This window comes from Coregonus lavaretus, assembly GCF_964263955.1.
Source record: "Coregonus lavaretus genome assembly, contig: HAP1_SCAFFOLD_2097, whole genome shotgun sequence".
NCBI lineage: Eukaryota > Metazoa > Chordata > Actinopteri > Salmoniformes > Salmonidae > Coregonus > Coregonus lavaretus.
The window spans coordinates 34,750-49,770 of record NW_028158511.1 but is presented as its reverse complement, the minus strand read 5'-3'; the positions used below and the strand labels follow the sequence as shown (position 1 = coordinate 49,770).

Sequence of the window (15,021 nt, the reverse complement as noted above, 5' to 3'; positions counted from 1 at the left end):
AAAGTGACCTATGACCCCCAACATGACTTCCCTGTTTGGTTGACCACTCTACTAAAGACCATAACTGGCAAACATATTTGATCCTCGCTAACAGTTGGGGCCACTGATATGCCAAGCTAGTAGCTAACCGGCTACATGAGAGAGACCATAACAAGACAATAACATTTTGATCGCAAGATCATTTTAAGTCATTAAATTGTTGTTTTCACACGTTTTCCATTCCATAGGCTCAGTTGAGTAACCCCCAGGTCACTAGTCTACAGAGTAAAAGTAAAATGCTTCCTCTTATTGATGAGGCCTGGAGTCTACCAATCCCAGCAGAGCTAACCTCCAGGCAGGGTGGCCTGAACACTGCACCGCAGGTGAGACCAGATAGACCACTCCCCCCCTCCCCCCCACACACACACACACAACCCTCGACATACACCCCCTCCCCCCCCTCCCAATGCCAACGGGCAACACATCACCTGGACCTTCTCTCCATGAGTCTTCCTGTGGAGTAACCGATGCCCTAGAGCAGCCATAACAACCAATTTAACCACGCTATGCTCACTATCTGGAAAGGTTAGTGACTGGAAAAGTCCCTGGTAACAGTCGTTCATATAGCTGTACCTGGTGTGATGTTTTTTTGGTGTAGCTTGGTAAGGTAGTGATCTTGTCATGGTTGGTAAACTAGTCATACAGCTGCTTGAGACATGACATGCAAAGATTATGACATGATTTGCCACCATTTCTTGTTATGACTGCTTATGGCTTTTGTTATGACTGAGAGGATCAAGTGAAGTGTTGCCCTTCCCAAACCCCCCCTCCCTTCCCCAAACTCCCTGACACAGCCACAGGCCAACCTCACTACCCACTGTCAACCTGTATCTGTTATCATGGCTTCACAGCTCAAAGAACCAATTTGGTTAAAATAAATTGGTTACATTTAATTTCTCCTTTCAAAAAGAATACATTTCAATTATTAAATGTCCAGTGTATTCACACAATATAAAAAGACAAATCTATTAAAATATTTTTTTTAACCTGCTATGCTACACTGAGATGATTTTTGACTAACGGCAAGACGTCAATTGATTGTCATTGTGGTCATTGTGATTGGTGAGGTTGTGCCACAGTAGAATAGTTTCAGGTTTCCATCATTGGTTTTGACATTCTTCCTGAGGTCATCAGGTTCCTTGCTGCCACTGAAACCTAGCAGCGCCCCCTAGTGTTGCAGTACCGTTCATTCACATTCATTATAGACAACATTAGTTCTTGTGTGTGTGTTCGTTGAGTACAATGTAATTCTCAGCATCAGACTATACAAACTGAAGCAGTCTTCAGATGTTTATTGTTTTGGGGAGGAGACAGGAGAGGGTTGTTTTCTTTCACTTGTATTCATAAACTCTTGTTGACATGGTTACAGGTGTTCTGATGATGACCACCACCATGTTTTTGACAAAGCCATGTTCATGTAGAGTCGGGGGTGACAATTCACACCTGGAGTTGCCTTTTTCAACATTTTGATTATTTCCTTTTAAAAGCTGCAACTGCCAAAGGCTTAGCAATGTGGTGTGATCAGGTAAAGCCTTTTTATGGCCAAACGTCTTTGGAAGTTGGCGATGAGACTCAGTCAACGTGGAAGGATTGACAGTTTGTGATGAGAAATTCCACTCTACCGGTCATGGAAACATCTTCAGGGTATCATTGCAGATAGTTTGGAAAGGAAATGTGTACTGCTGTGTGTACGTGTGTTGAAGTGCCGACGTCACCCTCTTACTTTTCTGTTCTCTCTCTGTCTCTAACTACCTATCCCTATATTCTTTCACTTGCTCTCTCCATCCCTCACGTTGCGTTCTGCTCCTTGCTACCTGCCCTGTCATTTTTCCTACAACCCTCTACTCTCCTCTATCGCTCTGTCCCTCCTGTCATCCCTCCGTCTCTGCCTGTGATCTACCCCTTCCTGTCCCTTTCTCTCTCCTCTCCTGCATCCCTTCTGTATTTTTCTTTCTGCGCACCATCCCTCACTTCTTTACCTTCTATCACGACGTTTTCAACACCCTTCACTGCCCTCCCTTGCAACCCCTTCACTCTCTCCCTCCTCCTCCTCCTCCTCTTACCTCCCTCTCTGTAGGCGTGTAAGCCCCAGCACAGCTCTGAGGGAGGGGGATCGGGCCAGGCTCTGCCCCCACACGTGGGCCCTATGGGCCAGGGGGAGGACCCGTCCAGCCCTGCCAAGAGGAGGAGGGCCTCCAGCCCAGCCAAGGTACATTACACTACATTCAGATGGAGATATATTGTGTTTTTGTAGAACAGACATGATTCTTTTAATTATTTTAGGTCGGCTGAAGATGAGGTTGTCTTGTCTGGAATCTCACTACTAACTCTTTCTCTCAATCGCTCCTTTTGCAGAGCCAGCCAGATTCCTGGGCTAGTAACTCTGCACAGCAGTCAGTCCCCAACTGGTACCTGTCGCCACAGAAACTACAGGTAAGCACACACATTTAACACACCATACTCTGCCACTCACACCCGCTTCCCTCTGCTGATTCTGTCTCTACACACGCACACACACACACACACACACACACACACACACACACACACACACACACACACACACTAATCTGTACCTCCTCGGTGCGCCCAGCTCCTGGACCAGTTGAGGAGTAATCGGGCCAGTCTGAAGCCCCTGCAGCTGCAGATGCTGGAGCAGCTGGAGGCACAACTCAACCTAATGCAGCAGCACCAGCAGCAGGTACACACACACACTTATTACCCCCAGATGTTTACCTGATGGCCTGCAAGCAGTATACTGTATGTCTCTTCTAATTATTCCAATGTAGTGTAATATATTTACTAATTTGAGTTAATCCACTGAAAAGTGATGTTAATTAAAGAAATGGTATTCATTTCTAAACCCTGACGTTGTGATTATGTTCTGTTCTACAGATGAGACAGAATGCGTCTGGACAGCTGCGTCCCTCCCTCTCCAACGGCCCCTCAGCCACAAACTCTCTCCCCCCTCCTCACTCTAGCCTGCCCCCCTCCCGGCCCCACCTGGCCCCTCAGGGCTCGTTGCGGCCCCCCTGCCCCCCTCGACCACTGGCCAACGGGCCTCTGGCAGGCGGCACACCACACGGACACTCTGACACTCTTTCTGTGGGCAATAATAATAATAATAATCACCCGGTGGCGGCCACAGGACCCAACGGAGACGTGCCTTATCTGCAGCCCGGCGTACTACTACCTCACACCTGCACAAGCACCCAATCACAGGACACAGCGCGCCGGGCCCTGCACCTAAACTCCACTCAGGTAGGACTCTCTACCTCTTCACTCAATTCAGGTCTATGTGAAGCTCCTATAGGCTCTGTGCTCTGAGACAAGAGTGCTATTCCTTTCTGTGCTAGTCCTTGCTCAGTCAAATCATAAATGATGGAATCCCAGATGTTCCTTAGTGAGAAGAGAGCTAGACCTACTATATGTTGTTCTTTAGCTGCAGTCCTTATTCCGATCTAACAGTGTGGTCCCTCCCTGCTCCCCTCTCCCTACAGGGGCTTCAGAAGGGTTCCGCTCCACATTGGGCGGGTCCTAATGGTGATGGGTCTCTCTCCTCCTCCTCTGGGGGGTCAACACACCCCCTCTCGCACCCCCAGACGCCCCACAATCAGGTTGGACATTCGGCCGCCCCCTTGCCGCGGCAACAGGCTCTCAACCACCTCCCGTCCCCCCCTTCTCCCCCTCCTCACTCTGCTACCTCAGGTGGAGCACCCGGCACCCCCGCTACCAAAGAGAGCACGCCCCTCGGCAACGGCCCCGCCGCCACGGCAACAAAGGGGCCTGGAGGGGCGACGACGGCCAATAGCACTGCCACGGCGGCGGAAGGCTTATCCAATCACGTCCAGTCGGCGGCAGGAGAGGACGGGACGATCAATAGATCCCCTCACCACAGCTCAGACAATCCTAAGGGGGGCGACCACACCCCCACCACCTCTGCCCCCCACAAGAAGATCAACAACATCCACCCGGCCGTCTCCTCGGCCGCTTCCTCCCCCATCTCTGCCATGTCCACCGCCACCCCCTCGCCCAAATCCACCGAGCCCGGCCAGTCGACGGGCCCGCACGGCCTCAACAGCCCCTCCACCACCACCGCCGCCACATTATCGTCAGCTGGCCCCACCGCCGTAGTCAATGGCAATGGCAAGGGGGGCATCTCAGAGGACTCCCAGAGCCCGATGAAGGCGGACCCCCCTGCCACGTGTCGCAGACCCACACCACCCCACGCCCGCACCCCCTCATCATCATCCTCGTCCTCCGTGTCCATCTACCCCTCCTCCACAGACGTGCTCAAGGCCTGCAGGTTAGACTGACCCAGTACCATTTCTTCTTGGGCTGTAGGAAGTTTGATTATGGTGGGAAGATGTAGTATTGCATTTGTTGGTAGAGGAACTGTCAGAGAACAGAGATTATACAGTAAAACCAAGAGGCTAATCTGGTTTGCGCCTTTCTCTCTCCCCGTCTCTCTATTTGTCCGTCTCTATTTGTCTCTCTCTCTTTCAGGAACCTGGGGAAGAATGGTCTGTCTAGCAGCAGTCTCCTGCTGGATAAGTGTCCCCCTCCTCGCCTGCCCCCTCCACCCTCCCCAGTCCTGCCCAAGGACAAACTCAACCCCCCCACACCAAGCATCTATGTGAGTAGCAACCTCAGAATGGAAGAAATACTTCTCGTCATAGCATGATAATGAAAGGGGAATGTTTTAGCCAACATTGTGATTCTGATAAGAATCGTACAAATTCGAATTACTCAACATTCGAAACGTGTAGTTTTGAAGACATGAAGGGTTGTGTTATATATTAAATTGAAATAATATATAATTGTGTATTTGATTCCCAGCTGGAGAATAAGAGGGATGCATTCTTCCCTCCGCTGCACCAGTTCTGCACAAACCCCTCCAACCCTGTCACCGTCATCAGAGGGTTGGCCGGAGCGCTCAAACTGGGTGAGTCTACTATTTCTACTGCAACGATGCCCCCTGCTGGTTACAACTGTCATTACATTACCCGGTATTGCCTTTTCTCATTTGGGAAAAAGTCCTTCCACCACCCTCTCTCCTCCGTCCTCTCTTCTCCATGACCTGGAAACCGATAAGTGGTCGAGGAGATGTCAATTCGTTAGTAGGTGAACGGAAGAGTCCTCCCCTCCTCAATAGCCACCTTTCATCAATAATAGTCATGAGTATCCTACCTGATTCCTTCGAGAAGAGCTTTAAAATCTTCCCTCTCTTCGCCGCCTCTCCTCGATTACCTTTGACCTTTTTCAAAAGGAGGCGAGAGAGGACGCAGGAGTTGAGCAAATTCAATTGAGAAAAGCCCCATGACGGAGTCCTTGGTGCTGACCACTAACTTTGATGTTGTACTTATGCAAGCCCCAATGCAGCTTGTGCATTAGCAGGTTTCCATGCCCTTGATTTGAGTGAGTGCGCTCTTCCACCCCTTGTTCACTCTTTCTCTCTCTCTCTCTTCTTCATATCCATCTCCCCCTCTCTCAGACCTGGGTCTGTTCTCTACGAAGACCCTAGTGGAGGCTAACCCAGACCACCTGGTAGAGTGTCGTACCCAGCTGTCTCAGCCCGCTGACGAGAACTGGGACCTGAGTGGCACCAAGAAGATGTGGCGCTGCGAGAGCGGCCGAGCTCACACCACCATCGCCAAATACGCCCAGTACCAGGCTGCCTCATTCCAGGAATCACTACGGGTTAGTAGAGGGAGATATATATGACACACACACACCAGGGTTTCCGTTAGGAAAATGTGGCGCTGGACAACATTACTGAAATATTTAAATTTTCCGGCCATTTGAGAACTTTAACGGACCCATAGCCCATGAGGGCGTCCACCCACAGTGCTCAGAATGACAGAAATCCCATCTTAGATTAATAATGCATCTTAACAGAACATGCAACTCATGTAAGGAAGCAGACTAAAACATCATTTTCAAACATTTGCCAAAATGCAATTCGTGGTAAAACACCATTTTAAACAGCGCACCTGATAGCGGTTCCATATGTGACAGATGAAAATCTCTAATAGAAACTTAAAAAGAGGGGGAATCTAAAGATGCACGACTAGGATTGTGCCTTTGGCTTCTGGACAAAAAAAGAAAGTTGATATGAATGCATAGCGGTGTAATAAGTACTCCTGTCTATACAGAAATAAATACAATAATTCAAAATACACCAGAAAGCATGACTTAGCCACAGAGGAATCGAGGATCATTAACTTTTTTTTGTGGATTGTTTCAAATCACCAGCTGGTAGGTCTATGCCTCTTGGGAAGCCCACAGGTTGGTTAGTGTGCTTGGCAATAGGCCTAGCTGATAGGGTTGCAGCTGTCAGTGGAAAAACATCTAAAATATGACGATGTGTCTTGAGTATAATAAAAAATGTTTAGACAAGAAGGAGGAGAGGGGTGTGTGGCGAAGGTGTAGGCCAGTCTCTCTCCAGAATGGCTCCGCTGTCTCCTGCCAATTCTTGCGCTTTCATTGTGTGAATTGTTTGCCCTTTGATTCATTTTAAAAAAATCAATTCCCCATTACATATGTCACCAGTAGTAAATGTACCGTTAATCCCTGTCGTTTTGTTAAATTGTTTTCTGTTAATGCATGTATTAATCAGTCATTTACCGTTCTCATTCTCAGAGTGGGAATGTTGTTTGCAGAGTTCACAACCTGCTACACTTGTGAGAAACAAGTTTTGGTTTATTTCATAACCATTTACGAGATTTGTAAATGTTTTAATTGTGTTTAGTTTGGAGGGCTCCATGTGAGCATGTGTCTGGTTTCTCTGTCCTGACAATGTTGAGGGAGGGAGCTAGCGCACGCCTGAGCACGCATAGAAGTACCTGGCCTACTGCGTTTTTTTAACATCCACTGTGAATGATAATATATTATAACTATACCATAGTTCCTCGCAGTAAGCGATTTGATAAATCTTTCCAACAATCTCCCCCTCGATAATCACCAATCCTCGGTGTGAAAGAGCAATGGAAGTTATAGGCCTACTGCTGCATTGGACTATAGGCTAAGAGTTCCAACTCATTTCTTTAACCGCCAATGGATCACGGTGTATCAATGTGTCCACATGACAGGCTGGTGATCTCGTCATAGTTTACTTCACTTTTAGATTTTTATCATTTTAATTCCGATATTTATGATTAACCACGTGACAATGATTTTGAGAAACAAAAACGTTATTATTGAAATAAAAATTACGATTTCAAACAATTAAGTATGTTTTCAAAATGCATGCTGTCACGCTGATAGCCTGTTGCCTGCACTTGAATGGTGAATGGGAGGCACGCTTCAATTACCAGTTGAGAAATAAAAATAGTAGTTATTTTTAATCGGGCACCAAAACTGTTTTGACCACACGATTGCATTTAAAATTGTTGCACAATGAATGGGCTTATAAAAGCACTTGTTTTACTCCAGCAGTAACCAGCTGAGGAGCTGCAGGACAGATCCAGCTCAAAGTAGTCTCTGTGCTGTGGGATCGGTGTTGGATAAATAAGATACATGATGACTAACAAATACACACAGGACAATTTAATTCCACTAAATAATGCAAATTAACCTATAGACCGATAAGCATGATGGTTAAATGTATTTCCATCAATGAATAAAAGCATTATTTTGTAATATATTATTTGTTAGTAGTATTATTATTTTTTTTATATGATTTTTGGGGTCAGCAACTTATCGGCTTTTCGTATTTTTTTTACCGGCCAAAAGCATGCAATTGCAGGCTAACAGAAACCCTGACACACACACACACACACACACACACACACCTGTTTCCCAATGCTGGGTGTGTTTATTGAATGGGATCCTCTTTACTCAGGAGGAGAATGAGAAGAAGGCGTTGAAGGAGCCCTCAGACACTGAGCCAGCATCAGCAGAGAGGTGAGCAACACACCTACCTGTCAGGATTTCTCATTGATATATTAACGTTCACAACCTTTCAACCTTTTCTAATCATAACTTCTTCCTGCTGTGTTCAGTACGGCACGCAAAAGGAGGGGTCCCCTAAAGCACATCAAATTTGGGACCAACATCGACGTGTCGGACGAAAGAAAGTACGTGTGTCAGTTTTAGTGTGGTCAGACATATCATTGGTCACACGTTGCAAAACCCCATTGCCGCCTCTGAACACCCCCCCCTTTCTCCTCTCCCCCAGGTGGAAGCTACAGCTGCAGGAGCTGAGTAAGCTGCCTGCGTTCGCCAGGGTGGTGTCTGCTGGCAATCTGCTCAGCCACGTAGGACACACCATCCTGGGCATGAACACTGTCCAGCTCTACATGAAGGTCCCCGGCAGCAGGATACCAGGTAGATACACTGTATATATCAGGCAAGGGCACGGTACAGCTATACAGTTTATAGGACAAACTTTTGCAGTTTCTAGTGCGTTTTATATTGATACCTATGAGTTACAAAGACAGACTGTAAAAGATGCACTATGCAGAAATCCCTCCGTCATTTCCTGGTTGTTAAAATAGTTCACCTAATTTCACTTTGTGACAAAACAAGCAAGTATAGTATAGAGAATCATTAAACCGCTGTGAAAAAAGATTTTCCTTTATCAAAAATCGAGTATTTTCAGCTGTTTGAAGCTGGTGTACAAAACCAAAAGTAAAAGAAGCAAGAACTAAACCGTCAGAACGGGAAGCATAGAAATAGTTAACATAGAACAGATCTACCGCTTCTTAGACTTGATTTCAAAGATAATGACAGATCTATAAATGGACATTTCTATGTGAATTTTCTTGGGTCGCCCAAAAAGTTACATAATACAGTTTTAACTCGGTCTTGCTTTATCTCTGTGGTCCAGGTCATCAGGAACACAATAACTTCTGCTCTGTCAACATCAACATCGGCCCTGGGGACTGTGAGTGGTTCGCTGTGCCAGAACCCTACTGGGGAGTGATGAGCGACTTCTGTGAAAAGTAAGGATCTAACAACCATAGAGGCTAGTGATAATGCATTATACAAATCAAATCAAATCACATTTTATTTGTCACATACACGTGTTTAGCGGATGTTATTGCGGGTGTAGCGAAATGCTTGTACTTCTAGCTCCGACTTCTATCTAACAACATATACCCAATACACACAAATCTATCTAACAACATATACCCAATACACACAAATCTATCTAACAACATATACCCAATACACACAAATCTAAGTAAGGAATGGAATTTAAGAATATATACATATATGGACAAGCAATGACAGAGCGGCATGGACTAAGATACAGTAGAATAGTATAGAATACAGTATATACATATGAGATGAGTAGTGCAAGATATGTAAACATTATTAAAGTGACTAGTGTTCCATTTCTTAAAGTGGCCAGTGATTTCAATAGCAGCAGCAGCCTCTAATGTGCTAGTGATGGCTATTTAACAGTCTGATGGCCTTGAGATAGAAGCTGTTTTTCAGTCTCGGTCTCAGCTTTGATGTACCTGTACTGACCTCGCCTTCTGAATGATAGCGGGGTGAACAGGCAGTGGCTCGTGTGGTTGATGTCCTTGATGATCTTTTTGGCCTTCCTGTGACATCGGGTGCTGTACAATAGTGATGCTGTCTGTGAAAGAGAAATGGTGGTGGGGGTCTGCAAGAACAGGGGAGAAAAGGATATATACAAAAGAAAGAAAGACGTCAGACGGGGTCAATGTGAGGGTCGGCTTCTTTTGTGCCTCGCTTTGAACACTAAGAACAAACTGTCTGAATGAAAAAGGAGCGATTCGGAGAGATATTGAAAGGAAGGAAAGGAGCTGAATTGAAGCCTGGAATGAGGGTGTTAATGAAACAAGGTTAATGTAACTAACCCATCTCTTCTTCTCTCTGTCCTTCCACAACAAAACTATTCTGATTTTAGGAATGGCCCAAAAGAAAACAGAAAATACTGAAATTAGATCGTCTTTAATACCAGTCCTAATTCCACATATCTTACAGAAATGAGAAAAGACTGAAAATAAATCATCTTACCAGTCCTAACTCTCCCTCTCTCCCCTCCTTCTCTCACTCTCTCCCCTCCATCTCTCCCTTCCCTCTCTCCCTCAGAAACAACATCAACTTCCTGATGGGTTCGTGGTGGCCCAACCTGGAGGACCTGTACGAGGCAGATGTGCCTGTTTACCGGTTCATCCAGCGGCCAGGGGACCTGGTGTGGCTCAACACGGGCACTGTCCACTGGGTCCAGGCCATTGGCTGGTGCAACAACATCGCCTGGAACGTAGGACCCCTCAGTGGTAAGCCTCTGATGCAGCTTTTGCTTGCTCCTTCGGGTTACTGTAAAAAAATATATATTTATGAATAGAATTTCATACATTTGATATCATTATCTCTTAAAGTGATAGTTCACTCCAGAATCAGTTTGTCAGATGTTCAGACCTGTAAAGTGGTGTCATTAATTTCACTACCGCCACAGCTCACCAGTACAAGCTGGCCGTGGAGCGCTACGAGTGGAACAAGCTCCAGAGCGTCAAATCCCATGTACCCATGGTGCACCTCTCCTGGAACATGGCCCGCAACATCAAGGTGTCCGACCACAAGCTCTTCGAGATGATCAAGTAAGTCTCCATCTTTTACAGTTTGTTTCACGCTGTGAGCAGATCTCCTGCCACGTGTTAAAACAAGGAAGTGTTCTGCCCCTTGAGGCGTTGTAGTACGACTGTGCGTGTCCAGTCTGTCATGAGGGGTGGAGAGTGACAGGGCTACATCTCTCCCGAGGACCCAGAACCCTAGGGATTGGAGTGATTGATAGCTCCCACAGATTGGATGATGACGTGCATTTAGATGAGGTGGCTGCTGGAAAAAGTAACCTTGAGAAATGTGTAGGTGTCTGAATTTCTTTGAATATCATGATGTATGTGATGTAGGTTCTGCCTGCTGAGGACGCTGAAGCAGTGTCAGTCGGTGAAGGAGGCTCTAGCCGCTGCAGGGAAGGAGACGGTACTGCAGGACAGGAACAGGGATGAGCCTGCACACTACTGCACCATCTGTGAGGTACGTCACGGGCCCCGGCCCATGAGAGAGTGTGTGTGTGTGTGTTGGTTGAGAGAGTGTGTGTGTGTTGGTTGAGAGAGTGTGTGTGTGTTGGTTGAGAGAGTGTGTGTGTGTGTTGGTTGAGAGAGTGTGTGTGTGTTGGTTGAGAGAGTGTGTGTGTGTTGGTTGAGAGAGTGTGTGTGTGTTGGTTGAGAGTGTGTGTGTGTGTGTTGGTTGAGAGTGTGTGTGTGTGTTGGTTGAGAGTGTGTGTGTGTGTTGGTTGAGAGAGAGTGTGTGTGTTGGTTGAGAGAGAGTGTGTGTGTTGGTTGAGAGAGAGTGTGTGTGTGTGTGTGTTGGTTGAGAGAGAGTGTGTGTGTTGGTTGAGAGTGTGTGTGTTTGTGTTGGTTGAGTGTGTGTGTGTGTGTGTGTGTGTTGGTTGAGTGTGTGTTGGTTGAGAGTGTGTGTGTGTTGGTTGAGAGTGTGTGTGTGTGTTGGTTGAGAGTGTGTGTGTGTGTTGGTTGAGAGAGTGTGTGTGTGTTGGTTGAGAGTGTGTGTGTGTGTTGGTTGAGAGTGTGTGTGTGTGTGTTGGTTGAGAGTGAGTGTGTGTGTGTGTGTTGGTTGAGAGTGTGTGTGTGTGTGTGTGTGTTGGTTGAGAGTGTGTGTGTGTGTGTGTGTTGGTTGAGAGTGTGTGTGTGTGTGTGTGTGTTGGTTGAGAGAGAGTGTGTGTGTTGGTTGAGAGAGAGTGTGTGTGTTGGTTGAGAGAGAGTGTGTGTGTTGGTTGAGAGAGAGTGTGTGTGTGTGTGTTGGTTGAGAGAGAGTGTGTGTGTTGGTTGAGAGTGTATGTGTTTGTGTTGGTTGAGTGTGTGTGTGTGTGTGTGTGTTGGTTGAGTGTGTGTTGGTTGAGAGAGTGTGTGTGTGTGTGTTGGTTGAGAGAGTGTGTGTGTGTGTGTTGGTTGAGAGAGTGTGTGTGTGTTGGTTGAGAGAGTGTGTGTATGTTGGTTGAGAGAGTGTGTGGGTTGAGTGTGTGTGTGTGTGTGGGTTGTGTGTGTGTGTGGGTCGTGTGTGTGTTGGTTGAGAGAGTGTGTGTGTGTGTGTGTTGGTTGAGTGTGTGTGTTGGTTGAGAGAGTGTGTGTGGGTTGTGTGTGTGTTGGTTGAGAGAGTGTGTGTGTGTGTGTGTGTGTTGGTTGAGTGTGTGTTGGTTGAGTGTGTGTGTGTTGGTTGTGAGTGTGTGTGTTGGGCCGCATTCGAAGAGGACAATGTGTGCGCATTTATCTATTTGCCAACAGTGAACCACAATGCCTGATATCATAACCATTACAGATAACGAATCCTAAATAAATCACAGACAGTGTCACCAGCAAAGCACCCCCACACCATAACACCACCACCTCCATGCTTTACGGTGGGAAATACACATGCAGAGATCATCCGTTCACCCACACTGCATCTCACCAAGCCACGGCGGTTGGAACCAAAAATCTCAAATTTGGACTCCAGACCAAAGGACACATTTCCACCGGTCTAATGTCCATTGCTTGTGTGTCTTGGCCCAAGCAAGTCTCGTCTCCTTTAGTAGTGGTTTCTTTGCAGCAATTCGACCATGAACGCCTAATTCACACGGTCCCCTCTGAACAGTTGATGTTGAGATGTGTCTGTGACTTTTACTCTTTGAAGCATTTATTTGGGCTGCAATTTCTGAGGCTGGTAACTCTAATGAACTTTCCCTCTGCAGCAGAGGTAACTCTGGGTCTTCCATTCCTGTGGCGGTCCTCATGAGAGCCAGTTTCATCATATAGCTTGATGGTTTTTGCGACTGCACTTGAAGAAACGTTCAAAGTTATTGAAATGTTCCATATTGACTGACCTTCATGTCTTAAACTAATAATGGCTGTCGTTTCTCTTTGCCTATTTGAGCTGTTCTTGCCATATGGACTTGGTCTTTTACCAAATAGGGCCATCTTCTGTATACCCCCCTACCTTGTCACAACACAACTGATTGGCTCAAATGCATTAAGAAGGAAATAAATTCCACAAATTAACTTTTAAGAACGCACACCTGTTAATTGAAATGCATTCCAGGTGACTACCTCATGAAGCAGGTTGAGAGAATGCCAAGAGTGTGCAAAGCTGTCATCAAGGCAAAGGGTGGCTACTTTGAAAAATCTCAAATAGATTTAGATTTGTTTAACATTTTTTTGGTTACTACATGATTCCATATGTGTTATTTCATAGTTTTGATGTCTTCACTATTATTCTACAATGTAGAAAGAAACCCTTGAATGAGTAGGTGTTCTAAAACTTTTGACCGGTAGTGTGTGTGTATATATATATTTTTCTATATAGATACTTCAAGGGGTCTTAAAATTCTAAATCAAATAGCTAAATGATCCTTGGTATTATCTTAAAACAATTCCATGTAGCTTAGTAGAACCCTCCCCCGGCTTACAGGGCTTAGACTGTACAGGGTTAAAGATCGAGTTTTGATGTCAGTTCGAGTTCTCGATTACTCATGGCCGTCCCTAGTTACTGACTGGTGTGTGTTTGTTGACTACTGTGTTCCAGGTGGAGGTGTTTAACCTGCTGTTTGTGCGGAGTGAGCTCCTCTCCAGGAAGCAGAAGCAGTATGTGGTGCACTGCCAGGACTGTGCCCGGAAAGGCAGCGCCGAGCTGGACAACTTTGTGGTTGTAGAGAAACACCGGATGGACGATCTCATGCAAGTCTACGACCAGTTCACATTAGTAAGTCACACTTTTGATTTTGCTCTATTGACATTGTTGGGATGTACATAGAGATCCTATTAAATGACTACTTCCTCATTTTATGGGTATGTACTTATGTAGCATTGTCTAGTGTGTTGAGTGAGTTCCATGTGCATTCTATAAAATACCTTTTTGTTTCATGCGTTGAATCGGTATTGAACTCTCCCCCCTCTTTCTCGCCAGGCCCCCCCACTGCATTCATCTTCATCTTGACATTAGACATCCCTTCGACTTCTGTGGGGCGACCCAAGCATTACAGGAACTTTCATTTCAAACGAAAAACGGACCATTTCTGATATTCAGGAAAGTCGACAGTCTCCCCGTATGGCTGTTCTCCACAGCGACGGCTGGAGGCAGCAACGGCTGCGTGTGTCTATGCAACCTGTCAAAAAGTGCGCCGTGTCAACCCCCCTCTTCCCCCTGGGGGGCGCCAGAGAGCGCACTTCCCAACACAGGACTCCCTCCCCTCTTGTAACAATGGTTCAGCTCTTTTAATGGAGGACTTAATCCAAAAACTTTTGGGAAAGGGACGGGAATTATTATTGAGTGAAGATGTTTTGTAGATATTGTATCTGTCACAACTGGCAACATCACCCTAAAAGACTACTGACTGGCCAACCTGTTCTCTCTTTTTTATTCTGTTAACAGGCTGAGATGTGATCCCTTTGTTTTCCTGAACCTCTAAGGAGCACTAGCCTAACTGGTCTTTTTCTATGGTAGATAGTAATTTTAAGACTCTTTGGATGGCAAAATCAACAAAAAAAATGGTAATGTGAAGAGTTTAGGTGATTATATATCTATTTTTTTTTACAGCTTTTATGTTTTATCTTTGTTGTTATTTTGGAACTATGACGTTCAGTTTTTTGTTGTTTCTTAGGTAAAAAAAAAAAAATAAGCATTTGGGGGCAAATGAATAGCCAAGTCACAAAGAAAAATGGGTTGCACATTGACCTAAAGGAGAATTTTGCTTTTTTACAACCAAATCTCTATTTTTGATGTAAATGGCATGTTATAGAAGGGTCCAGACACTTTTTTGCAGTTTCACCTGGTTTTGAGAAACTTACCGCAACCAGCGATTAATTCCCTCATCCTCGTTGTGCAGTATGGGGGCTCTGAAAAAACATGAACAAAGGTTCCAAATGCTCTCAGTATAGTGATGCAGGTCTTTAGATAGTGTACACATGAAATTGTCATTCCGAACTTTATCCGCAACGTTATATTCCATTTTGT

General features: G+C 45.7%; 1 protein-coding gene across 1 annotated transcript in view; it reads left to right on the top strand.

The window, feature by feature from the left end:
• The window catches only part of LOC311123882 (lysine-specific demethylase 6A-like), a 38,209-nt gene extending 23,535 nt beyond the window's left edge, over positions 1-14,674 (top strand). The window contains exons 12-29 of the mRNA XM_084198102.1: positions 228-362; positions 2,117-2,248; positions 2,395-2,472; positions 2,633-2,740; positions 2,935-3,300; positions 3,540-4,345; positions 4,546-4,675; positions 4,879-4,984; positions 5,534-5,739; positions 7,883-7,944; positions 8,043-8,117; positions 8,219-8,367; positions 8,870-8,984; positions 10,108-10,295; positions 10,475-10,616; positions 10,926-11,052; positions 13,594-13,770; positions 13,975-14,674. Of these exons, the coding sequence (XP_084054228.1) occupies positions 228-362; positions 2,117-2,248; positions 2,395-2,472; positions 2,633-2,740; positions 2,935-3,300; positions 3,540-4,345; positions 4,546-4,675; positions 4,879-4,984; positions 5,534-5,739; positions 7,883-7,944; positions 8,043-8,117; positions 8,219-8,367; positions 8,870-8,984; positions 10,108-10,295; positions 10,475-10,616; positions 10,926-11,052; positions 13,594-13,770; positions 13,975-14,004 (3,132 nt within the window). The 3' untranslated portion in view covers positions 14,005-14,674. The remainder of the gene's footprint in view (positions 1-227; positions 363-2,116; positions 2,249-2,394; positions 2,473-2,632; positions 2,741-2,934; positions 3,301-3,539; positions 4,346-4,545; positions 4,676-4,878; positions 4,985-5,533; positions 5,740-7,882; positions 7,945-8,042; positions 8,118-8,218; positions 8,368-8,869; positions 8,985-10,107; positions 10,296-10,474; positions 10,617-10,925; positions 11,053-13,593; positions 13,771-13,974) is intronic.
• The last annotated feature ends 347 nt before the right edge of the window (positions 14,675-15,021 follow it).